Below are 27116 nucleotides of genomic sequence, written 5' to 3'. Positions count from 1 at the left end.
TTAAAACAAAATTGAAGCTTCACTGAAAATTAAAGAAAAGCATCTCACTTGTGCAAACTTTCCTTTGCACTGCGTATGCAACCAAATTCAACAACATGCCATGAATGCATGTGTTTTTCAGGCAAACTCCTGAAACAGATCAAATAGTGGAAGAGTTGTGCGACTTAGTTCCAAATTAGTGTTTTTTTTCTAAGGATGGGGTAATTATCCTTATTTAATTTTCCTTTGCAAACTGCTGCTGCACACTCTTTCCCCCCTCAGTTTTGAAGATGGATAACTTTGCTTCTCTGGAAAGCAGAAACTAAAGATTTTAAGCAGTAAAACCTTAGCAATATCAGTTGAAATGACATTATTGGTATAGATTGGTATAGATATTGCCATAGACCCAATGGCAATATTAATGTATTTAGAAATGCCTTCTTCAACTGACATACAGAATGTACTCAAATTAGTAACCATACCATTTGTCAGCTAAAAATATACTTAATTTTTTTTTTAAACTAGTGTGTCTTGCAAAGTTACTGCATCTTGCACTTAGATGGGCTGAGAAAGAAGCACAGTCCTCAGTCGGTGTAGTCAGTCAATGGGCTATGTTGTAATTATCAATTTGCTTTCATTTCATTCCCTGATATCTGATTCTTTCCAGCTTTAAAAGATTCCAGTAAGAGATCCATTAACAGCGACTGGAAAATTGAGCTTCCTGGTGAGTTTCAGATCGCAGGCACTACTGTCCGATACGTGCGAAGGGGTCTGTGGGAGAAAATCTCTGCCAAAGGACCAACTAAAATACCACTGCACTTGATGGTAACTTCATATCCTTTGTTTGTGTTTCTTAAGTGATGCAACCTAAAGGGTTTATATCCTAGCTGAAAGTTAAATTTTGATTGTTTCCTCGTTAGAATTTCTTAGAGATATGCTGTCGTGCTTCTCCTTGAGTTCTTTTGCAGTATTGGAAGGTCTAGGGAAATCCAGTTCACTACTAAAAAAATAACTGGAACTCTACTGTGGAAGAACATACAGTGTCCCAGTACACTCATCTCCAGTACAGAACATTCCTGTAACAGACAATGTGACAGATCCATTCCACAGAACATAGGTTTACAAGAGTCTTCCTTACTTCATGGATGCGCCCAGACACAGACAGATATTTACCAAGTTTCCTCCTTAGCTAATGCTGAAGCATGTTCATTCAAGGCCAGGCTGGAGGGGACTTTGAGCAACCTGGTTTAGAGGGATGTGTTCCTGCCTATAGCAGGGGATTGGAACTGGATGATCATAAAGGTCCCTTCCGACCCAAATCCTTCTATGATTTGGTAATATTCTGTATTTTTAAACTTATTGCTAACTAGCAGAAAAGATGTACGTTTTACATATAGAAGTGATAGGTTGAGTTTGTAGTGATGTTGCACACAGAAATGTTCCTTCTTTCTTTATTTTTTTTATTCTCTGTGTTTTAAGCTGTTTTTGAAAGTTTTACTGATGTCCTGTTAACCTCACCTTTTATAAACACTCTTATAGCTGCTGTATGAGAACATGAGTCAGAAGTCCACTGGGTTGAGAAGAACAGGAGTGTAGTCCCAGTCCTGTTACTAGTGGGTGATGATGATGTGGTTTGTGGGCCACCCCTTCATGTTTCTATCTATAACTTAGCTGTAATAATGACTTTCTCACTTATGCTGCTAGCTGAAAGATTGCACTAGGCTTCTCAGTTTCAAGTGAGAGGTTTGCATACAAACAGTGTATTTTAATGTTTGCATTGTTTCCAGTGACTTTATTATCCAATTACATTTTTCTGTGTACTGTTTCTATCAGCATCCCAGTAGTACTTCTATCATATTTGTATCAGTGTGATTCAGATTTTGGGGGCCTCGTACTGCTTTGTGGGTGTCTTCAAGTGTTTCTTTCTGTCATTTTTTCAGTGCATGCTGACTTCAAATGCTGCTAAATATCAGAAATCTCTTCCTGTCTTCACTAGATTTTTTTTTTAAATTACTAGCATTCATCATAAAACATCTCACAGCCCAGTTTACAAAAATATCTTATACTTGCAAGGTCTTCCTAACCTCCTGTAAGAAAAACATACTGTTTGTGAAGATGCTGTGCAGGATTTCTTTGCCAGCTCTAGGAAGTTTCCAGAGCACTGCTTGGTTGAGGCATATTGCAGTAAAACCTTGTACTGGCTTTTTTCAAACTTCAGCATCGGTCTATTTTTAAAGAAATACTGTTTCTCCTTTACTAAGGAGTAAGTAAACAACATTGGAAATTAATGATGAAGAGGTTCTCTGTGAGTATCATTTTCAGGTGCTGACTTTTCAGCAGATATGAGCAGAGGAAACTTTCCTTCTTCAACTTTCCTCCTGAAATGATTAAAAAGGAGGAAAGTAAAAGTTACCAGACCATTAAAAAAAATACATGGCTTAAAATCATTGCCAGTCATAAACAAAGCACGCGTGAAGTCTTTGCTTCAGATCAGATATTAATCTTTTCTTTAATATAGGGTAGTGGGTTTCATTCTTTCAACACAAGAGTGGCAGGATGGCTACCACTTACCTCTAAATAGAAAACTGTTGTTCAAACAGTGGTGGAATACACTGGCCTGACAAAGAGCCAGAAGCTTCAGTCAATCCATTGTGACCTGCATTTGAAACCAATTATACACACATACACACACACCAATTATATGTGGCTACAAAATTGCATTAAATTGATTTCATATGGGCTTTTAGATTCACTAGTCTTGCTCCCATATTGAGATAATAAGGATTTCTTTTTAGAGGCTGGTTTTTAATACTTAAGGCATTTCTCCAAGTGCATTGCTATAAGTATATTTCTTGGAGAAATTAATGTTTGTGTAGCTAGGCTTGTGCTAGATCTCTTTTTGGCAATAGAGGACAACCAGACACTCCCAAAGCAAAGAGATGCTTTAGACAAGGCCGACTGATCAGTTCTGTAAAACAAGCTGTTTGTATCTCATGCACTTAAAGAAAGCCAGAGCAGAACTTGAGTTCTCTGCTGCTGGACTGCCTGATAGTTTGGTTTGTGGAGAAAATAAAAATGCATTCACCTGGCTTCTACCTTGGCATTCAGTTCTGGTAGTAAGGATCCCTCCATAGCTGAAGCGAAACCATATATTTGTTCCTCACATCTTCTTGAAGGTGATTTTTGTAGTGGAGTTTTGCATTGCGCAGAGCAGCTCACAAGTGCTGTTTGGGTTGTCCCACAGCATTCACTTGCACAGACCTCCAGGACATCAGTGCCTGCAAACAGGACCCCTTATTTCAGCCTGTGTTGTGTTGGGGGTTGTCACTGTTGTTAAATAGAACTTCTGACAGCTTCAGTGAAATTCTTAGTAAGGTAGGAGGGATTTCTGCCATTCTTAATGGGAAGCAAAGATTGTTGGGATGAAATAGCAATTGTAAATTTGCTTTTTTTTTAATTGGCCAGCTGCTCTGTTCACTTATTACAGCAGTACTTAAAATGTCTTCTTCAGTAAGATTCAGCTCCTTTTTTAGTAGGTGCCAAGAGCCAGCAGAATGCACCTCTCTAATGCTTTTGAGATTGTGAGATAATCATTATAGGCTAATCTGAAGCCACTACATCAGCATTCCAGTAGTACTTCTATCATATTTGTATCAGTGTGATAATTCAGATTTTGAGGGCCTCATACTGCTTTTTGGGTGTCTTCAAGTGACTTTTGACTTAAGCCAGTGGAAATGGGAGCCAAATGAAGCTCAATAGGTAAATCAGAACAGGACCAGACCTGTCATTTGCCTGTGGAGAAAAGTTAAGCATTTTTCTGTTCCTCTGCAGTTTTTAATAGTGATTTTCAGAGTAATAATACTAAAGACATACATCACAAGTGACTCCATGGGAAGTAATCAGCTTGCTGCTGAAAGCAGGTTTCATCTCCTTCCAGCAATGTGCAGGGGTATGAAAATATATATGCTGCCAGCAGCTGTATGATATGGTTCTTTCTTGCTGTCCTCAGGCTTCTGAGACAATAAAATCCTTCTCCTACAGCTTGTCAGCAGGAATAGTCTCCTTCAATTTAAGTGCCACATTGCCCAGGAGGCATGTGATTTTTTTAGTGTTTGTTGTTTTTGCTTTGAGAAGGATCCAGTTGTGCTTTCAGATGTGTTAATAAACTCTTCTGCCTTCAAACTGTGAACTGCTGCAGCCCCACTCAAATGCAACAATAAATACTGTAGCTCTAGAATTGGAGCCACAGAATGGTTGACGTTGGAAGAGATAACTGGAGATTATTTTGTTCAATCCCCACTTTTCAGGCAGGATAGGATAGAGCAGGCTGCAATGATCTGTAAACTGTACCATGTTCATCTAGAACTTTCCCATTCTAAATTTCCCAACCAGAAGCCTGAGTCTGTTCATGAAAGTTTGAGACAACCTGGTTTCTGGAAAACAAAGGTAGGACAGGTCTGATGAGTGACTTTTTAACTCTAGATACTCATTAAAATAGCTGTACTTATATGAAATATAAATAGTTATAGTTTGAGTATATATAATAGTTCATGTGACTAGTTTATATGTAGTAGTTTATATGAAATATAAACAGTTATATGAAAACTGGTGCTTTAGTGCTTCCTGTTGTCTTACTATTTTTCTCCAGGTGGTGGCTTGCTGATCACATTTGAGTCTTATATTGAAGTAATAATTTTGAACCAAATTCCAGGTTTGGACATCTAAATATAAACCATGAGCAATTTGTGCATCTCAGAGATGCCCCATATTGCCAACACTACTGAAATTTCAGGTTCCTAGATAAAGATTTGGTTGTCTTTCATGAAGTACTTACATTATAGAAGTATTGACCTGAGACAGCATTTCTAGCATTATTGTCCCCACATTCTGGTGACTTTCCCAGCTCACAGTGTTATAACAGTCTTTCTTTTCCTGCTGAACCAGGTGCTGTTATTTCATGACCAGAATTACGGAATTCATTATGAATACACAATTCCTGTAAACTATACTGCTGAAAACAGAAGTGAGCCAGAAAAGCAACAGGATTCATTGTACATCTGGACGCACAGCGGATGGGAAGGGTGTAGTGTGCAGTGTGGAGGAGGTAAGGCCGTAAGGAAACTTGGTGATACTTGTGCAGTGTTTGCAGACATCAGCTGTTAGAGAGGTGCCTGCAGAAGGCAGTGTTGCCAAAGTGTGAAGGAAACTGGCCATGGTAATGTATATTACCATAATGAACTCAAATGAGAGCTCATTTTCACCAGCTCTCCCAGCTCTCATCCCCATCCCCGCAGTTAATTTTCACCCAGCATTTTGGCAGGGACACTGCTTTGTCGGCTTGCTACTCTAGGCTGGAACTGCACCTGGGTTAGTGCTCCATGGATGGCTTTAAGGCGCTGTGTGCAGCCTCATATCTCAAATCTCTGTCACATTCTTGGAGTAGAGTTTTCACAGGTGTTCAGGCACGTTCATTTAAAGACACTTCCCTCCCCAAGGATGAGACAGGGACAGTGCTGCTGTGACAACGCCTGGAGATTGTGTTAGATCCTCTTAATGTGCAGTGGACTTTCTGGGGGTACAATTGCATGTTGCAAATCACAGTTTTCAGATGATCCCTGAAAGAGTTTTGCTGAAACCCTGGGGGAGTTTGACGCCTGTGAGGCCAGAGACTGGCTTGTTAGTCACTGTCCATTGAATTTTCAGTGCTGGAAGAAGTAGTTTTTTCCCAGAGGAAAATGGATTTTTTTCCATGTACTCTGGTCAGTTTTTCTTTACAAGTAGATTGAGTTATTTATTCTATTTATTCTTCACACAGGAAGAGAGTGCTCATCTTCACATTTGCAAGTTCACTGCCCTGAAATCATGAATTTCTTTCTGTAAATAAAACTTATTTTAAAATAGACACTTTTGCTCACCTTCTAAAACAATTTCTTAGAACCATTAAACACTCACATGAATGAGTAGGAGATTGTTTGAGGCCTTTTTCATTTGTGTTATAAACGTTCTGCTTGGATCGAATCAGTAACTGGCAGTGTGGCTCCCACTAGTAATAGCAGCTTGGATGGCAATTGATCTCATATCCTTTGGTTGTCAGATGCTTCTAGTGCTTACCCTAGCTGAGAAGAACCTCTTCCCTTCAGACTTTCTGCAGTTTGAGCTTAAACTTCATCAGTCAATTCAGCCATTGATAACTTCTATATAGACTGTACAAATTCTGTGCTAACAGAATTTGAGTTACTTTTAATTATCTGCTGTGAACAAGCTCAATTTGTTGTGAGCTCAGAGTCACAAAGAGAGAAGCTGAGAAACCAAAATGCAGTAAGGCAGAGTCTCATAGTGCAGGGATGACATTTTCTTTGTCACATCTGGTTACTGTCATGCTGCCCCATGACAGAGCTTTCTTGCTATGACACTTTTCCAGTGTCGTGGTTGTGCTATCTCAGTGAAAGTGCTGATGCAAGAGAAATAGTTGATGTGAGAAAAACTGATTACTCCTAAAGTGTCTCCTAGTAGCAGGATTTTTCAGGCATCATATCTGGAATACAGGAAAATTGGAAATAATTTATTTTGGTGAGTTAATTTTACCTCTTTGTGAAATACAAACAAGCCCAGGTTATCACTCCTGAAGTCTGTTTACTCCTTTTCAACCCAACTTTTTGTGTGTAGGAAGCAGCAAGATATAAGTGTCCTTCCATTGTCAGGGCAGATAATTGTGTGACTCCAATTTTCACAGCTGGAGCATTTGCCCTAGGTGATTACAGGACACTGTAATATGTGAAGGATGAACCAGAAATGAAAGCAAGTTGCTTTCAGTATTGTTTTCCCATTTAACACTAGAAAAATCAAGTCTAGTTTCTGGTCAATTTTATAAGAAACTTGTATATTTTCTTAGGGAAAAAAAAAAAAGCACTGTACAAAGGTTACACAGGACTGGAAGATAAGACTGCTTACAGGATTTGTATGTCTGTATAGATTGCATATTGTAAAGATAATAGGGAAATCTAGTTAATGAGTTGGCACAGTTTTCTTCTTAGCCACTGTCTTCCATGTTTTTCAGAGTAGTATTTTCTTTTACTTGTAGGTGAACGGAAAACAATTGTGTCCTGTACTCGAATTATTAACAAGACCATGACAGTGGTGAATGACAGTGACTGCCAACGAGTGAATCGCCCCGAGCCCCAGGTCAGGAAATGTAATACACACCCCTGCCAATCACGGTAAGGAGTTAAAAATAATAAAAAACAATATCCTTTTTCTTCACAAATCACCCATTTCCAAAGTCTCCATCTGGTGAACATGGTGAAAATGTCTAAAAGCATTGGGACGCATTGTTAGCTACAGCAACCAGCTGTAATGTTCATTTCCTTTTGTTGAGCAGATCAGATTTTTATTACCTCAGAGTCCATTTAATGTGTGGCCAGTAAGTCCAGATTCCGTGCAACTGCCTGCGTGCATTGTTTGAGGATGACTTTCTTTTCCTTTTGGATGTCTCCTGGGAGATGGTGCAGCTTGCAGTATAAAGCCAGACAAGATAGCAGTAACAGCATATTTAACTTTTGTTTTGTTTTAAACCAGCACAGTCTGATTAATTGTCGCACAGTGCTACAAAAAAACTTCTGAACAACCCACAACCTTTAAGCTATTATAGCTCGCCTGCTCTTTTGCATGTCTGATCTGTATTAGCAGAGTAGTTCAGACTGGGAATCTCCAGGCAAGAAGCATCTCTTCTTGGTGTTAAATTTGTACAGTGTCTACCAACACCTGCATCATTTGGAAGGCAAATCTGAATTTTGCTGAAGTCAAGAAATTAAAATGAAATGTATTTTATATGCTTTCCTTGCAATGGATGGTTTTCTGTGTCACTAGTAGTAATTAAACTAATAGTTGGAAGTTCTAGAGATAATAAAAAGGACTGTTTTTTGATTTGGCAAGCACTTTTAGCCAAATTAATTTTTTCTGCATTGTATGAAAGGTTAAGTTTCTGTCCAGAATGACAAAACACAGGATAGTAAATTAATTTGTTCTATTTATTTGCTAGCAAAAAATTTCACTCTTGCTCTGAAGCAATGCTTAGTGTTGTGAACTAAAGTGGACCGTCCACTTTGGATACAGTGAGAACACAAAATAAACTTAGAATAATGTAGATATTCATGAATATCTACAAAGGCCTGTTAAAAGGAATTTGCTATCTGTTGCATCTTGTACAATCAGAAAAGCCAGGGGAATGTACCTACAAAGTTCATCCTGCTGGGAGGAACAATAGAGGAAATGAGAAGCAACACATTTCCCTCTAATTGGACCTGCATTCTGATTAAAGAATGCCCTGAAGCAGGAAAATCTAGTGTTAGGTAATCCATCAATAAGACTAGGTTGTTTCAGGTTTCATTTTGTTTCTGCATCTATTACAGCTGCTCAATATTGTGGCCAAAATGCTGTCAGTGGTACTGAAAGGTTTAATGAGATACTGTGTGTGCTTCTAGGTGTATAAGGAGAGCCAAACTCCCAGTAGCTTGAGGGAAACAACTGTCATTTCTATGAGGAAGTTTCCTAAATTCACTGCTGCTGGGATTTCTATCATGTCATTTTCTCTGAAAGACTGAAACAAGGAGCATCAGCTTGTGTTTCTGTCTTGGCATAAAAAATTTCTTTTAGACTTTTTAAAAATACATTGGGAAGAGACTGGAGTGAATCAATGAGGTCACATGAAGGGGCTCCAGATGTTAGAGGTGTAAAAGAGCTTGGGAAGAAGTTAAAAGCTTTTGCCACTATTTGCTGAGCACCACATAGAGACGTCTTGCCCATCAGGACCTTTAGAACCTTAAGACCCACAGTGCTGTTTCTCAGTGTGATCTTCATGGTCCTGAGCTCTTGGTGAAGTCTCCTCTTCGTTGCATACCTACTGCATGATATTGCGGCCTCTTCAAGGCAGAGACACAGTGAGGTAAAATAACACACAACCTCCTGAGGAAGGACCAAACCAGTTACTGTATCTGAATTGTGTTCTTTAGTGGATTCGGGTCCAGCCCTTAATAGTGTTCCAAGGTATCTCTTCTTCTGTACAGAGCTATCAGGCAACATACAGCCACAGTTTAGCCCAGCTCTCCTCAGGAATAATTAGCTCCAGCACAGTGACATTCTGCTGTCTGAGCAGTGGCAGTCAATACCAAATGTCCTTAGTACCCAAAATGGCCACAAAACCCTAGCCGATGATCTGACAGACCACACTCCCTCACTCCCTCTGTGTAGACCACACTTTCACACTTAACATGCTTTTGACTGGAAACATTTTCAAGAAGCACATTCTCTGTGCCTCTGTAGAATTTAAATTTCCATTTGCGTTTGCCCACCCAGATATTAGAAATGCATGCTTAGCATATTCTCTGACCAAGAACATCTTAAAGAAACCATTCTCTTTCACCATGTCAATGCTTTTTTTTTTTTTCTTAATAAACCCTGAATTTGTTTTAGGGTTTGAAGTAAAATTACTGTAGCATCTTGTTACAATAAGGTCCTTTCCCATTTCCACTCAGACCTAAGCCCTTTACCTGAGCAGAAGAAAGAATAATGCTTTCCTTTCAGCAGTAGGTCTGCTCTGTTTTGTGCATTTTTCTATACATTTAAACTTTTATTCAAAATGTAGGAGAATCATCTTACAGAGAATTTGTCTCTAAGGAAAGGTGTAATGGCCAGAACCCAGGACACAGTCATTGGACCCTCAGTCTCTGTTTCATTTTTGGGTATGCTGTGTGACTTTAATTCATTATCCCACACTCTTTGCATCTTCTCTTAATTCACTTATAATGTGGTCTGCAAGCTCCTTGGGATGGAGTGAGATCATGTCGTACAAATGGAGGAGACAGAGAGGACTATTGATGCTGAGATTGTAATAAAAATAAAAAATAACCTACGTTATATATAAAATGATCTGGAGAGAAAAAAAGTATATGATATTAATAACAGTGTATTTCTTCCAGCATGATCTCAAAGTGCTTTGCAAATTATACATCCCTTTGAACTTCAGCCACCTCTTGGGAGAGCCAAATATTGTGGGGTAGAGGACAGTAGTTTCATGAGGCCAAGGAGATTAGAGCTCTGCAACTGCAACATAGCATCTGAAAAAAAACAAAACAGACTGAAAAAAAGGATTGGATATACTGACATGTTTTAAAATTGAATTTCAGAGAACAGAATTTTCTTAAGAGTTTTGTTGAAACTGGCAAAAAAAAAGAATCTTTCATTCTTTATTATTGTTACTCTTTCACCTTTTAAAAAAATGCCTCTTTTTCTTCTTATTTTATTTTTTATGTTCCTTGACCCTCTTTTTCCATTAAATTCTTTACAGCTTCCTTTCCTGTCCCAACTGCACCCTATTAGCACCTCTTTATTCTAATCCTTTGCCTAGCTCTTTAGATATTTTTTTACAAAACCCTGCTGTAACCAGATGGAATCTGGATTCTTGCATGCGGTGCGTATGGGTTGCTTCCAGCACACTGAACACCAACCCAAATATATAGGCAAACCCAGCACTCATGTTGGCACAAGATTTAGAAATCACAGATCACATCAGCTGTTATTACTGAAAACATAGGTCGGCCAGTGGCCACACACTTCAGCATGCATGGTTGGTTTTATGGATATGAAAATGCTCCCCTCTAAAGCAGAAAAAGAACCAAAAACATGTGAAATTCCCCAACTGTTAGACTTGCAGTGGTCTGTATGCAAACACTGTTAATTTTCCTTGTCTTTGCTGTAACAGATTTTAATAGAGGTTGAGTCCTTCTGGGGACCTGCTGAATATGTGCTGTTCCTACACAGATGCTTAACAGCAGCATGAACAGCCAGAAATCCCTGTCTTCATCCACAGAAAACCACAGGAGACCTGAGCTCTTATTTTCACTGTTCAGGACTTGAAAGCATCTCTGAGTCCAAGAGTTAGTTTTCTAGTACTACTAGTGGCATGTTATACACTAGTTTCCATAAAAACAATTTTGCTCTGCAGCCTACTTCCCTTGCTGGAAGACTTTTCTGTGACCTAGCTGTTTGTGTGGGTCAAGATCTTTTATTTCCAATCTTCATTGTCCTTTTTGTTTTTGTTCTATTTGTTCAGATCTGTTTATTTGCTCACTAGCTCTTTTCTTTATGTGTAATGCCATATGATACAGCAATCCAGTTTATCTTCTATCATTTTGCTGGGCTAAATCCATTAATTTTCTCTTGCCTATCTTCACTGTCAGTAACAATGCTGATGTATTCTTTGCTTTCTTCATGGTTGCATCATGTTTATGGTTAGAGTCATTCTGAATGTTTTCGCCATCATTTGTTTCAACATGTGAATCTTTCTTTAGCATAGACATGCTTGTTATTAGCCCCTACCTTGCAAGGTATGCTATTTTCAAGCTATCTGTTTTATTGCAGTACTCAAGTTTGTTCAGTTTATCTTCTGTGATACCCTGTTTCTCCACAACATACAATGCTTCTAGACTTTGTACTGTCAGTAGAGTATTTCACCAGTCTTTCAGCAGTTCTGTGCCAAATTCATCAAAAGTAAAGACAGTGCTTTAAGGAAATCCACTGGTATTTGATCTGAGTTCCCTTCATACCTGATACTTCCTTTACAGCACTGCATGGGGGCTGACTGTCACCTACCATGCACATTGATATACATGTTTTCCAGCACATGACCAGTTTCTCCAACTTGCTTAAGCATTTCCAGTGCAGCAGAGGGAGTTCTTTACTGATAACCAAATCAATTAAATCTACCATGTTTCCACTGTCTGGAAAAGCAGTTACTTTAATCAAAGAAATACACCCACTTAGTTTAGCCTGGTCTGCCGGGAGGAAGTCTATGTTGCATTTTTCCTATTTTCCATTTACCACTGTATCCTTGATTATTGTTTCCTTCCAAATCTGCTCTAAAAGCTGGCACGCAGCTGAGGTCAGGCCTGTGGTTATATGGATCGCTTCTTTCTTTCGTTCTTTCTTTCTTTCTTCTAGTCCCCTTTCACTTTTCCATCTGCAGGCAGGAATCCAATACTGTGCTGTCCAAAGGCTCGTGCACTGCAGTGATTCCTGCTGCATACAAAAGGAAACCAGTTACAAGAGTCAGACAAGACCTCAGCTGGCTCAGCACCTTGCCCACAAGGCTAGTGACCACTCAGAGCATGCTTTGCCTTAGTGTGTGAGGGCTGACAGTGCCTGTCAGTGGACCCCAGTCAGGTCCCCAGCCCAGGGAAAATGATGATCACTGACAGTTACAGGGGAAATTCTTTTGGAGTAGTATGACCTGGGCTGTAGTCAGATGAGTCCATCTGCCTGCTGTGTTCAGTCTAGTCTCCTCAATTCCAATCTGTTTGCACCACATTTATTTGAGTTATCATCACACGTAGATGAGGAGCAGAAAAATATTGATTTTTATTTTGCAAGGTAAAAGGCTTGCAAAAAAAAAAAAAAAAAAAACCCACAAAATTTGGGAGAGCTCTCTAGCGGAAAACTCCTTGAGAAAACTAAGAAGTTACTTACAAGGCTGTATACCACAATGTACACTGAAGAATATAATTATACTGAAGTGGAGGGATGTATTGGGAATATATGTTAAGGGACAGAGCTAGAGTGGATGCTATGTATTTAACAGGTATGCAATTTCATCAGTGTTTTCAGACTCTTTTGAAACCAGGACAAGTCTTTATCATCCTTAAGATCCGGTGGCATGGAGTTCAAAACCTTATCTGTGCCTTATGCTAAGAAACATTCCCTTTTGTGTATTTTGATTTCGGTTACATGGGAAAAAAAAAAAAAAAGCTATGGGGATGGTTTCAAATCATTTTAGCCTACTGGAAATCTGGCATAAATAGTAATGTTAGCACCCTCTGATCCAAGGAGGTACCACGTAAGAGCTCATTTTGAAGCACTTCCCAAAATTGGAGTTGGGACTTCTCAAATCAGTCTAATGAATTTGCCAGGACTGTGCTGGACACGGTGCAAGGCCCAGTGGCTGCAGGCTGAGCGAGCAGGCGATGCTGCGCCCTGCTGGCTGCTCTTTGGGCTCTAGCAGGGCTTGCAGATGAAGTCAATGCTGCAGAACAGAAGGATGATACTAACTGGGTACCCTTGTGAGTAGCTGCTGTGGGTAACTGATGTCCTATCGTGGCACATCTGGTTATCACCATCCACTAGAAGGAGACAAAATCATGTGCATTCTGTGTTGTAAGCAGTTCATTAAGTACAGCAACAGTTAGTCAGGAGTTAATTAGCTACTGAAAGACAAAAAGATATTTCCAAGGAAATCCAGCAACTCAGCTTATTGAGGCAACTCTGGAAAAGAAGTAAGAGAAAAGGCTTGGGAATAAGCAGAGGATAAAATTAGGAGGGTTTGTTGGCTACTGGTAAATGCATTTACATCAAATAATTTAAGATGGCTGGCTGGAGCTGACGTTTATTTGGCATTGGTTTTCACATGGAGTCATGAGACAGGTTTCTTAGTTTTGGTGTAAACACCCTGGCTGGCTTACATCACAGTTATAATGTTTGACTCAACAACCTTATGTTTGAACATTGTATTGTTTTAAAATGTTAAATGATCTGTGCCTCTTTGGTTTAAAGCTCTTCAGGCCAAGTGTAATCTTTACCCACAAAAAGGGATTAGTGGGATGATCTAGCAAAATATTTAATTATGGGTGAAATTCACCCCTACTGCTGCCTGTGGTAATGCTTTTCATGCTGCTTCTATCCTGCATGGCCTTCATTGAATGGCAGAGAATGGAGCTGGGTGCCAGCTGCCCCACCAAAAGCACACCAAGCATGGATCAGGACAGGGGGATCTCACTGCAAAAGATCTCTTAACATGCTGCTATTTTGTGCCTTAGTGCAGTGAGGCAGCTGCAAACAAGGACAACAAGTCACATCAGTGCCACATTGACATTTTGGAAACAGAGTGATCTGCTCCATCTGAGGGAGAAAGGAGGGAGAATCAAAAGAGTTTGATTTAAAAAAAAATGAAAAAACAGCTTCCTAAAGTGAGCATAAATTATAGAACAGTGTCTTCTGATCAATTTTATAATGGGAAATTTAAAAAAATAAAGCTGTCAAAATGATAATCACTAGAGAAAAAAGAAATCTGTGTGAGCGAAAGCTGGCAAGTCTGCTAGCAGAATGACTACTGTACTGGAAAATTACTGAGCACTGTTTATAAAGGCAATCAGACAGGAATGTTAGTCTTGGAGTCCTACTTTCGACATCAGCAGCTGTATTATTCTACTAGATTCCTTGTACTCTTTTTCCAAAAAAAAAACCCAATGCAACAACTGTGTCTGGGTGTGGCACAACCTGCTCCCAGAAATCAAGATTCACCTGATTATTTTGACCCCAGCATAGCAGAGATTAGTGGAGAGTTTCAGAACTCTGTGGAGAGAAGAAGATACAATAGCAGTGTATGTATTTGATGGAAATCATGGGTCTACTTGCAAACAGTTCTTTCATCCCCCTATGTATTCAAGTATGAACTTGAATAGGTTGATAGATACAAGCAAAAAATATCTGATGATCAGTTTCATGTGACTAATTCTCAGAAATCTTTTCCTGTTCTGCTTTCTGCACTTATTCCATGTGAAATGCTGGCCCCCGTGATGTTAGTCAGAGTTGTGCATGATTTCAGTAGAGCCACAATTTCATCCAGCTGTCTTGGAAAAATAACAGCAACTTCAACATGATTTTGCATCAAAGACTGGAGCTAAAGACAACCAGTTCTAATTAAAAATGGAGTTTATCCCCTCCTGTACAGTAACTCAACAACCTACATTAAACCAAAGTGTTAGAGTGTTCAAATTGCACTGCTTTAGATTAGTATCAGTAACGTGCTTTTTCAAATCAGCTACATATTGTTTAGAAGCAAATGTCCTCTGATACTTAATTCAGTGGTAGTGCAGGCTCTGAACTAATAGTAGTAATCAAAAACCAGGTTTACTAAAAATAGAGCTATCAGTGTTATTACAAATGTATCTTTGGTCAAATCCAAGTTATTACTACCAAAGCAAGGAAATGAATTTCAGTGTAGCATTTGGGAGGGAACAGAAGTAACAGAGTCCCTGTGGGGGAGTATGCACATGTGCAAACATATGGAGGGTGTTCTGTTAGTGGACCAGAACCAACCTGCAGGCACCAGTCCTATGCAGGGCTCCAGTCAGAAATAACCAGGTGAAACTTAATGAGCTGCAATATTTATCCTAGAGCATGCAACTACTTTTTGTTCTGAGGTTACAAATCTCTTTTGATTGCACTTCTCCACCTCATCCTTCAGCCTGGATCCTCTTCATTGCATGTTTTCCCAAATTTTTAGTTGCAACTAGTCATTTGCAGACATTTCATCTCCTTTGGGTTTGTGTACATAGTGTTGTAAACTCTTTTTTTTTTTTTTTCCATAGAAAACATGGGAGTCTTAAGCAAGTAGGTAGAATAGATAATTCAATGTTAATGACTAATCCAGACTCTACGAAGATCAAATGATGAACTGAACTTCTTAAAGATATTTCACGTTTGCTCCAGGGGCCTGCCAGATGGTTGTTGCAAAAGCAGATGAGAAGAACTCCCAATTTCTTAACAGAGATATGGAGAGGTCAGAGGTTGAAGAAGACTCAGAAGATAAAGATTTAAAACAGCCCTCTCAGATTGCATGTTCTGCCCATCCCAGACTTCAGAGGCTAGAGAAAAACAGACCCTACAGTGCATTTTTTAGCTAGAAAGATATCCAATCTCTGGGTTAAAAAATCTCTACTTAAGAGCTTACCACTTTCTTCATAAATCTAACCAGCAGGGATCATCTAACCCTTGAGTTTTCCATTGATGTAAGATTACAAAAAAGAGGAAAAAAAAGCATGGATAAAGCCAAATGGTCCACATGATACACATTGCTTATGTACAACTGTTAATGGGCTTGATTAATAACACAGAGCTGACTTGGTGTTCTGTATTTGAACACTGGAATTATTTTCTAAGTTGTCATAAGAAAAATACTTAAACTTTTTTTGAAAATGAAAATTAAGTTCTCATTCTTAAATTTGTCTAGAGGTGTTCAAAAGGTGTTATAACAGCATAGAGAGGAAAATGTCTGTAGTGTAATTTAATACTAACAATGATGTGCTGCTATTTGTGCATCTCATTTGTCTTCCCAGCTTATTTATTACTTGCAAATGGTAATTTTACAAATACCATGCTGCGTGTTCCTTTACTAATTCTGAAACTGACAGGAATTTTCATATTTAACCATTTTAATCACAAATCTTTTGTCTTTTCAGTTTGGTAGTATGCTATGATGTTGCAATCCTGTCAGAGTGATTAAACAATCTTTGGTGTCTTTCAGGCACTAAAATAATAGTTTCACCGGTAGGACAAGTAGGCTGTGAGATTTCAGAGATCCTTTATAGTGTGCCCCATGTTCTTAGTATCCATCAGTGAACACAGGCTAGGGTCAGAGATGGATGTAGTGGATGTGTAGCTGAAGCTGGCTGTATGGATACCACTGTAATAAAAATGCTGGGGGTGATCAAATCTTTACCACAGACTAGATCAGAAATGACCTGAGCCATAGCCTGCTGTTGATTCTCTAGGTTTTGACTGATGCTGTGTGCAATCTTCTCATGTTGATGATGATACTTGTTCTTTCTGTCGTAGAGACTATGCGTGTGTGTGCTGGAGCAGCCCTAACCAGAGATCACTCAGCAGGGTAGAAATGAGGTGACTTCTCCCCTCCACAAAAGTAACAAAAGAAAAATAGAAAAAGAAATTTTCCTTCCTGAAGGGAAAGTCATAACCTGACTTCTTACAGCATCTTGGAAATAGTTGGCATGCAGCGTGCTGCCCATCCTAAATGAAAGCACACAGGCAGCTTCTGCCAAGAATGTATTTTTATCTTTCTCCTTTGCTTTCAGTCCCTTTTTCTTCTGCCAGTAGCTGTAGATCACAGTGAGAGCATGGTGCTGAAGTGAATATTAGTTCAGTGGAGCCTGTACAGAAACCCTTCCTGGCCCTGTGACTCACATTCAGCTCAGAAAGCAAAGTTACTTTTTCTTCCTTTGTGTCCTTACTGAACGGTTCCTTCACCTGGCTCAATAGCTGCTTATACGTGGGCTCTAGCAGGGCACAGCCCAGCTGATAGCAAGGAAGCCTGGCTATTAATTTTAATTAACACTGATTTCTGCATTTGAAGTCTGTTTTTGTCAGTCTCAGTATTCAATTGCTCAGCTGGCATTTTCCCATTCCATAAGTAAATAGCAAGTACTCAGCCACAGTGATGCACCAAAATGACTCTCTAGAGAATACATTTGGTGGTTTGCGAGCTGTTTTAGCCAACAGAAATTAACAGATGTTAATTTCTGAAAGAAACATTTGAATGGGGCTCTGTTCCACAAAAAACAGGTGGGCAGCCTTCCTGATTCTGTTCTGCTCAAACCAATTGGTTTCTGCCTTCACTGTCATCAGTGCTGTCTCAGCAGGTCACCAGTCGCAGTAGCTGGCAAATCAATTCATGCCAATTACACCAGATGAGGATGTTTCTGCAAACTGTTTTGAAATGATTTTTCCCTACTCACAAATGTCAGAAAGAGAAAGAGTTGTTAGATTTTTGAGGCATTACGGAGCAAATTCAAAAGAAATGTGACTAGAAAGGTGTTGTGTGTTGCTCTGCCTTGACTACTGGAAACTTCAGTAAAATGAAACAATATTTCTAAGCAAACTTTTATATTTGAGTGTTCTTATATTGGTCCTTATCATAACAGGCAACCCAGGATTGGGTGACAAGTAAAAGATTCATGGTATTAGGATGCTAATCCAGATGACAGTCCTAAATAACAGGCTAGAAGGTCAATTACCTGGTGATGATAGCCTTCCGGTGCCTAGTGCCTACAGATATTGTTCCCATCATTCACTTCATCCAGGAATGCCTGTAATTACAAAGAGCATGTTCCTCATTGACAGATTACAGGAAGCATGAAGATGGATGCTGCTTGTCTTTAGGAAATAATTGTTCCTCTTTATATACCTCCTTATTCAGATTCTTCTCAGACATTTTATCCACTGCTACGTAGGCCAGCTTTTTAACCACAGTGATGCTGCCAGAGCATCTTGTCATGGAGCCTTTCAGTCAGCCTTACACTGACCTAGAAGGATGCATGGCCACAGCAGGGATCTGCTCATAGCAGCAGTTCCTTACACTAGAGGAACCCAAGCACCTCGCAGCACTATGAGCCTTTAAAGAGAAAACAAAGCAAACAAACAAACCAAAACGATGTTCATGTATTTGTTCCCAGCACATTTGATCAAAGGGAAGGCAAATGGCAACTGAAATGTGCTTACAAAGTGAATGAATCCCAAAGCTCAGAAAAGTGATGGTTATAGGTAAGTATCCCCCACTCCCATCCAATTTGTGTTATGGTACATCCCTATGGCAGCTTTGAATCGCAGATTCCTTTCTAGTGGAGTAATCTTGTATTTTTAAGTATTTATTGAACAGTTAAATAGTATCCAAATTTGCTAACAATGGCTATAGCCAATTATTCCCCATTTTTAAGGTCCCTAATTCTATGAATGGTGTTACTGTTCTGCATGGAGCCAAGAGTAGATATTCACTTGTACACAGCCCCTTTCTGTTCTACAGACTTCAGGCCAGATCTCAGTCTGACAGCAGTACAGCAACATTGGAGAACCACAAACCAATTTCTTATTTCTCTGTTTTTAAGTTAAGCACAAAATTTTATCCATTTTTTTCTTTTTTTTTTTTTTTTAATATGCCCTCTCCGTCTACTTCCCAGGTGGGTGACTGGCCATTGGAGTCCCTGCTCTGCCACTTGTGAGAAAGGTATCCAGCATCGGGAAGTGACTTGTGTTTATCAGCTGCAAAATGGCACCTACGTTAACACAAGAGACCTCTACTGCCTTGGCAACAAACCTGCAACAGTACAAAGCTGTGAAGGACGGGACTGCCTCTCAATTTGGGAAGCATCAGAGTGGTCAAAGGTAAGAACTTGGGCCAAGAGAGAAGCCAGACAGCACACAGTTCTGGATACACTGCCCTAATCTAGCTAAGAGCCTGAATTTAAGCACGTTCTCACGGTCAGCATACTTAGTAACTTGCAGTACTGAGGCATTAGGTAGGATTGGTTTTTGTTGAAATGATTAGGTTGAAGCTGAGGTTTGTATCACATACCAGATGAGTTATTAAGGCAACTGTTAGATATAGTGCTATGTTAACTATATATTTCCATCTGAAAAATCTGACCACCAAGGAAAAACATTTCACTGACCTGCAGCTGGAAGTGTAGGAACCCAACAGATCTTCTGGCTCTGTTTAAATGTGGTATGAAACAAAATACCAGATTTATCAAACAGCTGCATGTTACAGAGAATGTACAGTCTTTGGGCCTTGTCCAACCCTCTTTTGTGTAATTCCAGGAACATAGAAAAGCTGGTTATACTTTGCTTTAGTGTATGCCTCCATGTAGTTGCAGAGAGTTAAGAAGTTATTTTCAGATATTATAAATCCATTTCACATGTGAACAAAGTGTCATCTGGACAGCCTTCGCTTTGTTTAGCAACAGAAGGAACCAAGAGTATGCTTATAGTTCAGGAGAAGCACTCAGCTAATACATGGTAGCTTTGACTGTACCTTGTCAGTAATGGTTCTGATAGGTTTTCCATGTCAAATTTGATGCTGTATCTGTTAGACTGATCTGAACAATGAAAAGATAATGTCAGTCTTGGTCAGTACGTATGTCTCTACCAGTCTCATTCCAGACTGGCTGTGCTACAAGACTGTCCAGAAACAGCCATTTTTGTGGGGAGGATATTTCATGTTTTTTGTCTCTATTTTGAAACAGTGAGCTCCTGTTAAAGCAATTGTCAAAGATCTTTTGCAAAATATTATTGCTAGAAAAGTCACAGAAGACAAGATACCAGGGATCTGGCACTAAAAAACAGTGTCTCTTAACAAAAACACAGCGTGGATCCATTGTCCACCTTTTGAACAGAAAATCTTTGTTTGGCAAGTGAGATAATTAAGTGAGAGTAGTGTTTCCTTTCAGTAGAACACTGTACCTGTTCACTAATGCATTAGATTCTTTTACCTGATTTGAAAAGATGTGGAGAAATACATAGACTTTTAATAATTTCTCTGATACATCTTTTATGTGTTACAAAAACAACCCTTTAGATGATGCCCTTTTTATTTCTTACAGCTATACACGGTGAGCTGTAGCAGTGTGTATAGCAGACTAGTCTTCTCATTGCAGCTTCTACCTGCCTTACATGGTGAATTTTGTCATTGGAGTGTTTGTGGTCTTTTTACAATCTTAGGTACTTCTGTGTTCTTGTTTTTAACTGGAGTAAGTTACAGAAGATTTTTTATGAAGTGGAAATCTTCTGTATTTGTGACTACGTAACTCATTTTGTTCTAATATTGTGGAAAAAATATCATAGTAGTAATAACATTTTATAAATCAATTTTCTTGTGTGTGTTTTTGAACTTCTGGTTATACAACAAAAAAACAGTTGAACACATTGGTGTCTGGTCCCCAATCAAAAATGTGTGTTCTCAAAGCAAATTCCATTACAATCTTCAGTGTGGAAAAAATTAAGTTCCACTTTTATTGCCAAACACTTGAGATTATTTTGGACAAAGTACCACTTAATCCATTTTTAATGACAGAAATAGAGACTGTCACAAAAAGGTGAATGTTTCTACTGTTAGGGAAGGAACTTGAGTAGAAAAAAATAATGGATTTCCTTCAAATAAAAAAGTCATATCTTAACTGCAAAGTTGTGATACTCCTTTACAAAACTTTGTGGGATTTGAATAGAAAATTTGTTAATAAAATAAAGCCTAATTATCTACTGGACACTAAGGGGCTCCTCATATTGCCTGGTAGACTATCTTGTTTTAGAATCTGTGTAAAATCTATGCATTAGAAAAAATTCATGATGACACAGGACTTGAACAAAAAAAACTCTTAAAGGGAGTGATTTATATGTGACAACCAAAGATCTGTTGGGAACCTTTTGTCTAGGAAAAGTAAATGCAATACTAATCTGTGAATGACTTAAAAGCTTGTGGGAAGAATAAACAGTTGGTGCTTTCCCAAACTTAGTTGTACAACCCACCTAGAGATTTCTCATACTGTGAAAAATACTCCTACTCCAGTTTGATTTACTTTCAGTAAATTGGACCATTTGAATTGTTTTACATATTATTCTTTAGAGTTTGAGATGAACAAGAGCAACCCCAAGGAGTCCACCCTGAAGGCTGAGGAAAATTATAGTTAATATGGGAAAATCTGTACTGCTTAGGGCAAATTCATGGCTTTAAGGTAATATTTAGGGAGCTCCGGTGTTGGCTCGCTGGCAATTCTTGCATTTTGAGGATTCCAGCAAAGCAGTTTCTGGAATTGTGCAAAGCCTGGAAGAATTCACCCTGGTATCTAGCACAGCTATACAATTGTGCTTGTTACAAAGATGTTACATCCGTAAGGCAGTCATGCCATGAGCAGCACATAGTAAATTAAGTGGAAGGTTTCCCAGATTTTCAAGAAGTCACTTTGTAGTGCTCTGAAGTATTTAAAGGCATGTCTGTTTGCTTGCCAGCTCATAAACGCTTGTCATTCATGTCCTTAACAAGGCCAGCAGGTCAGAACTGCCTGGATTGTATTTTTAAGACGATTAGACAGGCATGCTGAGATTTGTCCATTTGATGTAATTTATATCAAGCTGACGCTTGTTTCCAGCATAGACCCCCTGGATGGAGAAGCTTCTTGGATTATGTTCAAAAGACCTCACAGAATATCTCATATCTTCAGTATTTATTCAGTGTCAACTCAACTGTCTTTTTCTGTGCCGATCCCCTAAAGGGGAGAACTTGACATGCTAGAGAAGGTTAGTTTTTATCTCAGTTCATACATATATCATTTTTCCATCCACCTGTCCCCAGTGGCTCTTTAAGAAAATTTCTCACTCTTAACCACTGCAGTGGCATGAAAATGAAGAGCAGAGAGACTAGCTGTGCTGCTGTGTAGTAGCATGCACATAGATGGCTGTATCAGCATTGCTAGATCTATTAACCTGTGTCTGAACTGGTTATTTAAAACATTTCTCCATTTCAGTTCACAACAGTGTCTTTCTCCCACCTGTTACAGTCAAGACAAATTCACCAGTAAAACAGAATTTCCAGTCAACTGTTGTCAGATAGCAAATGGGCTACCAGTTATTTCTGCTTTTTCAAAGTGCATAAATAACAGCGTCTAAGCATTAAAATATTTGTGGACAATATTTGCTCACTTGCATGGATGTTTGTTACTAGTGCCCAAATGCTTGAATCTAGTCTTTCTCCAGCAACTGAGCCTAGAGCCCTTGTAGCCTGCTGCATTCCCACAGTCCCTGCTTATGCTTTTGATGTTGAGGAGCACATCTTTTGTACCTGCTGATGAATGTGGGCAACTTGCTGGCCATGGTTGGAAGGTGATGACAACTCTGTGGTTCACTGAATGGTGTCTCTGCTGAGTGATCTGCTTTGTACACTTCAAGTTCTTTGAAATTAACATTGTGATGATGAGGAGGTGGCAATTCAAAGACTGAAGGTCACACATGTGCACATGAGAACGTGTGTGAGAGCAGTGACTTCACCATGGTGCATACGAACAGTACTGCAAGAGCTGGTTTTGTAACCACAACCTCCTACTACATAAAGTGCATTTTTCCTCATTGTTTTACTCCTGTGATACATAAAGGTATATGGCAGTTCTGTTATGAATAATGAGCTCTTAAATGCAAGATTTAGCTACTTAGTAACACCATTTCTAGCGCAATGCTATTTTTCCTAAGTCAAAGATCACAGAAGTGTATCTCATATTATTCAGATTAATCATGTTTGAAAGTGGTTTCAGTTGCTGGGGAAAAATTTTGCAAGTTATCAGTTTTTGTGTGCATAAAACTGAGCTTTCCTTTTAGATATGTTACAAAAATAAAAATTCTGTTGCATGATTCCTAGAAATAATAAAACATACCTGTTGTTTTGCAGTGTTCAGCAGACTGTGGCAAAGGGATCCAAAAAAGAACAGTAACATGTACAAATTCTCAAGGAAAATGTGATGCAGCCACCAGGCCAAGAGACGAGGAAGAATGTGAGGATCACACAGGCTGTTATGAATGGAAAACAGGCGATTGGTCTAAGGTACCAGTGAGCAGTGCACAGCATTTTCTCTCTAAATCCAAAGATGTTCAGTATGCTATGCTTCCATGTGCAGTCTGTTTTGCAGTTTAAACATTTTGAAAGGAAGCTTTTGATTGATGTTTTTGCTGGGATTTAAACTTTCCCTTTATGCTATTTGTGACCCAAATACTGCAACGCAGGCTTGTGGATGTGTCAACAAACAGGTTTGAAATGAGTATTAATGGACATCTTATCCATTCAATGGCTAAACCCACACAACTTCCACCCTAAAAATGAGGATTCTCACCACAGACCATCAACTCAACTCTTAGCATTAAAAGTCCACTTCATGAACAGTGCTGAAACTGTTTTACATGTTTCAAAAAACAGCTCCAAATCGATCTGGCTAACAGGTTGACTTCTACAAAAAGAAGTTCATTAACAGTATCTGTCAGGACTTCAGGGAGTTAAGGAGGAATCCCATGCCCAGCCTGGACAGCCTGAAAGGAAAATAGATGTTTTCTTTCTTCCAGTATGTGTATCAGTTAAGTATTTAGACTTCAAATCAGAAACCTAGTCACTGAGAAAAAGAGAAATCTCACAAAGAGAGGATGTGATGAAAGTTTTATCTCCCTGAAAGCATCAGTATGCAGCTGAGAAGAGAGCTGAGCCTTATACCTCTTATTCCACAGGTGGTAAGTTTGAGGGTCTGGGAAAACTGTTGTTAAGTAGAATGTGGAAGCCTTAGCAAACTCACACAGAGACAAAGGTTAACTGATGGCACGCGCTGCTGAATTGTTTGTCCTTCTCATGCAGATCTTGCTTGCAGAGTCTGATGGTATACCATTTTATTACCACAGGTGCAAAACTAGAGCTGTACAACTGAATCTCATGCTATTCTGAGGCCTACACAGCACAGTCCAGTCCCAGGCTTACTTCAACCACCTGAGATGAAAGTATGCCCTCCATTTAAAGGCAGAACCAAAACCATCAGTCCCCTTTCCTTAGGGCTGGATTTTACCTTCATTTAGATCTGCCTGAACTTAGTTTCTCTGGTGACATCAGTGGAATTAATTCCTATATGCAGTGGATTAAACCAGTGCAGAATCTGCTCTGTATTTGCATTCTGATCTTAAAGTAACAGGTAGTTTTGCTTGGGAAGGAGGCCCAGCAATATAAGAAATTCAGCCTCTGCCAGCATTGTTGGTAAAACATCCTTTACATGACCAACTTCATGTTTGTATAAAGACTTGAAATTTCCCAGGAATATTATATTCCAGTTTGCTTTTATCTTATCTTTGTAACTGTTCTGCTCTTCAGAAAGGCCTACTTTTGTTCTGGAATGTACGGCATGTGCAGAAACCACTGGGATACAGTAGTTGCATTTTGCTTTCCAAGAACCCAAACTCCAGCAAGCAAAATCCACTAAAGCAGAGGCCCGTGATGGGCAAATTGGCTTATCTGCAATTGCATTTTTTGCACTATGATTGGGAATTACAAATATTTATAGATACACAGTGTCAGAGATGCATGAATTTAATAGTGTCAGTGCTGGAGCGTGATTTAAGAACCAGCCACATGCAAAAGATCTGTATTTATGCTGAGCCAGGAATTTGTATCACAGAATGTTTAGAGTATTGAACGTTATTTTATTTATAACCTGGCACGCAGAGTCCGAACAATCTGGCCAAAATAAACAGTTCCTGTGTGTTAACAGGTGAAATAACATTATTTATTTATTTGTGGAATTTTAAAAGATTTTGGCAGAAGAATTGACCCGGATTCTCTTTATAGGAGGAATATGAAATAACCATGTATTCACTGATTACATGGATTGAAAGTTCAGTACTGTATGAATGCTTCCCATCTGATAAAGAAGTTGGCTCGTTGCTAGAAAGGCTGCAGTCATGCACTGGTCACAGTAAATAGCATTGTTGATAGATTTAGTCTCTGCATATAAGCAGTGCAAGTTCAGTGCAAAATCACTCGTTATTTGCAATTCTTAACTTGGGGTCAGGATCTTCTCTGTGCAGAAGGGCACAGAAGTCTGTGTGCTGTTTATGTGGTCTGCTTCTGCCCGCAGAGAACATGTGCCAACTCTCAGCTTCCCAGGAATTTCACCCTGTGCAAATCCAGCAGATGTTCTTGGACTTAGATTTGGTTTATAATGAACATTAAAAATTCTAGACGTCTTGGTTAATGACATGAAGACTTGGATCACACAATTAGATTGTTACCCTCTGAGTAGAGAGGTGAACAAAAAGCATCACTGGATGGCTTAAGAAAGGTATGGATACATACAGTTCTTCTGAGAAAGTTTATTGCCTCAGAAACCCAGATAGCTGAAATACTTAGTGTGGAATTCTTTGCAGATCCAGTCAAGATTTTCATTTTCAGGATCCAGAAGCTTTAATGCAGGGCTCAGATGTAGGAGGAGGACCTTTACAGCTATCAGCAATTCCTTTCTGGTGTTGTCTGGCTTAAACAATTTGTCCATTAAGGAGAAACATTCAGTCTTCTAAAGTCAAATTATAGCAAACTCCTTAAAATTCACAATTCCGGGTTAAAATCCCATTGTAAAACATTTTTGGGTTCTTTTGTTTGCTTGTTTGTTTTGTTTTTGTTTTGCCAGTGCTATACGAATCACTATGAGAGAGCTTTGGGCTGAGATAGAAACATTTTCTACCATTACAAATCGATCTCACAACAAGCAACAACCTTTTGTGATTAACTGCATTGTGGATTTGTTTCTATTAAGAATCATCAAAGAAGCAAGATTGAATAATCTGTAGTAATTACCACAGGATAAAAGAAGGGACAGATGCTTTTTGTGCAGACAACTTACATGCTGACTTGGCATTCAATCCTTAACTGTCCCAAACTAAGATCATTTGAGTATATCTGAAAGTCATGTAGGAAAGAGGCAAAACTTCATTAAAAATCCTTGTCTGGGTACAACTTGTAAATAGAACAGGCTCTCTGAGAGGTAATGGCAGACTGTTATTTTTATAAGAGGAGTAGTAGAAGCATTTATAAAACACATAGGCTCTGTGCATGAGAAGGCTTGCCTAAGGAGCTCCCCAGACCTAAGAACACCTTCAGTCATGAGATCACAGACACAAACAAGAACTGCCATAGCTGACAGTGATGGACATGCTTATCCTATGTAAGACTTTAGATCCTGTTCCATTCAGAAGATGCAGGGATTTGGAGATAATGGAGCAGATTTTGCAATCAGTCTGGGCTATTTGTGTGTTCCCAGGGTACTTGCAGTTTCTTTGAACTGTGCCACAGAGAGCTGTTATATCTAGCTTGCTTTGCAACATGTATGTCCAGGTTTGTGATGCTATTTAAAATTTCTTTGAAGTTACCTTTGTTAGTCCAAAGCCTGAGATTAACATACTGTCTAATGTACTTGTAAAGATAGAACATTGTTCTGTTACTAATAGCCATGATAACCTCCTACTTGCTAGCATTCCTAACCTTTCAGTGTCCTCTTAAACTTCTTTTCTTAAAGAAAAGAATCTTATTTTTATCATTTACACAAATGCAGCATTAGTATGAACAGCATAACAAAAATATTCCTGGTCTGAAAGTCTTCAAACCTAGCAGAAAGGTAGGTTTTAAAGTGAGAGACCCACTGAAGGTGTTAACCTGAAATTATTTTTTACTGTTGCCTGGATTCTTCAGAATTGCAGTTTGTTATATCATCCTTTCTTTTTTTTGTATGATGCAATACACAAATGGGAATCCAAGTCATCTCCCGTTCAGTCTTTTCTTCCAAAAGGAAATTCCACATCCAGTTTGTACTCAGTTAAAGAAACAAACATCTCATCCACTCTTTCGGCTTTGCAATACTTCTTGCGTGTTTGAAATCTGAGCTGTTAAATGTTGTAGCACTAGAAACATTTTTACATTTTCGCTGCAGTTGTGCTAGTCAGAAGAACAGCCATAG

At 39.0% G+C, this 27116-nt stretch overlaps 1 protein-coding gene across 10 annotated transcripts in view; it reads left to right on the top strand.

Moving 5' to 3' along the window:
• ADAMTS17 (ADAM metallopeptidase with thrombospondin type 1 motif 17) overlaps positions 1 to 27116 on the top strand; it is a 176864-nt gene that overhangs the window by 124695 nt on the left and 25053 nt on the right. For 9 of the 10 annotated variants that reach the window (XM_090149089.1, XM_090149086.1, XM_090149085.1 and 6 more), the window contains 5 exons: positions 647 to 804; positions 4924 to 5083; positions 7061 to 7196; positions 18777 to 18981; positions 23030 to 23182. In XM_090149089.1, the coding sequence (XP_090005215.1) occupies positions 647 to 804; positions 4924 to 5083; positions 7061 to 7196; positions 18777 to 18981; positions 23030 to 23182 (812 nt within the window). Of the gene's footprint in view, positions 1 to 646; positions 805 to 4923; positions 5084 to 7060; positions 7197 to 16641; positions 17123 to 18776; positions 18982 to 23029; positions 23183 to 27116 lie in introns of those variants that run through there. The other variant, XM_090149092.1, reaches the window with a different exon arrangement.

Source organism: Phasianus colchicus, chromosome 12, assembly GCF_987193195.1.
Source record: "Phasianus colchicus chromosome 12, bPhaCol1.hap1.1, whole genome shotgun sequence".
In the NCBI taxonomy this organism is placed as follows: Eukaryota; Metazoa; Chordata; class Aves; order Galliformes; family Phasianidae; genus Phasianus; species Phasianus colchicus.
This window is presented reverse-complemented; position numbering and strand designations above follow the sequence as displayed.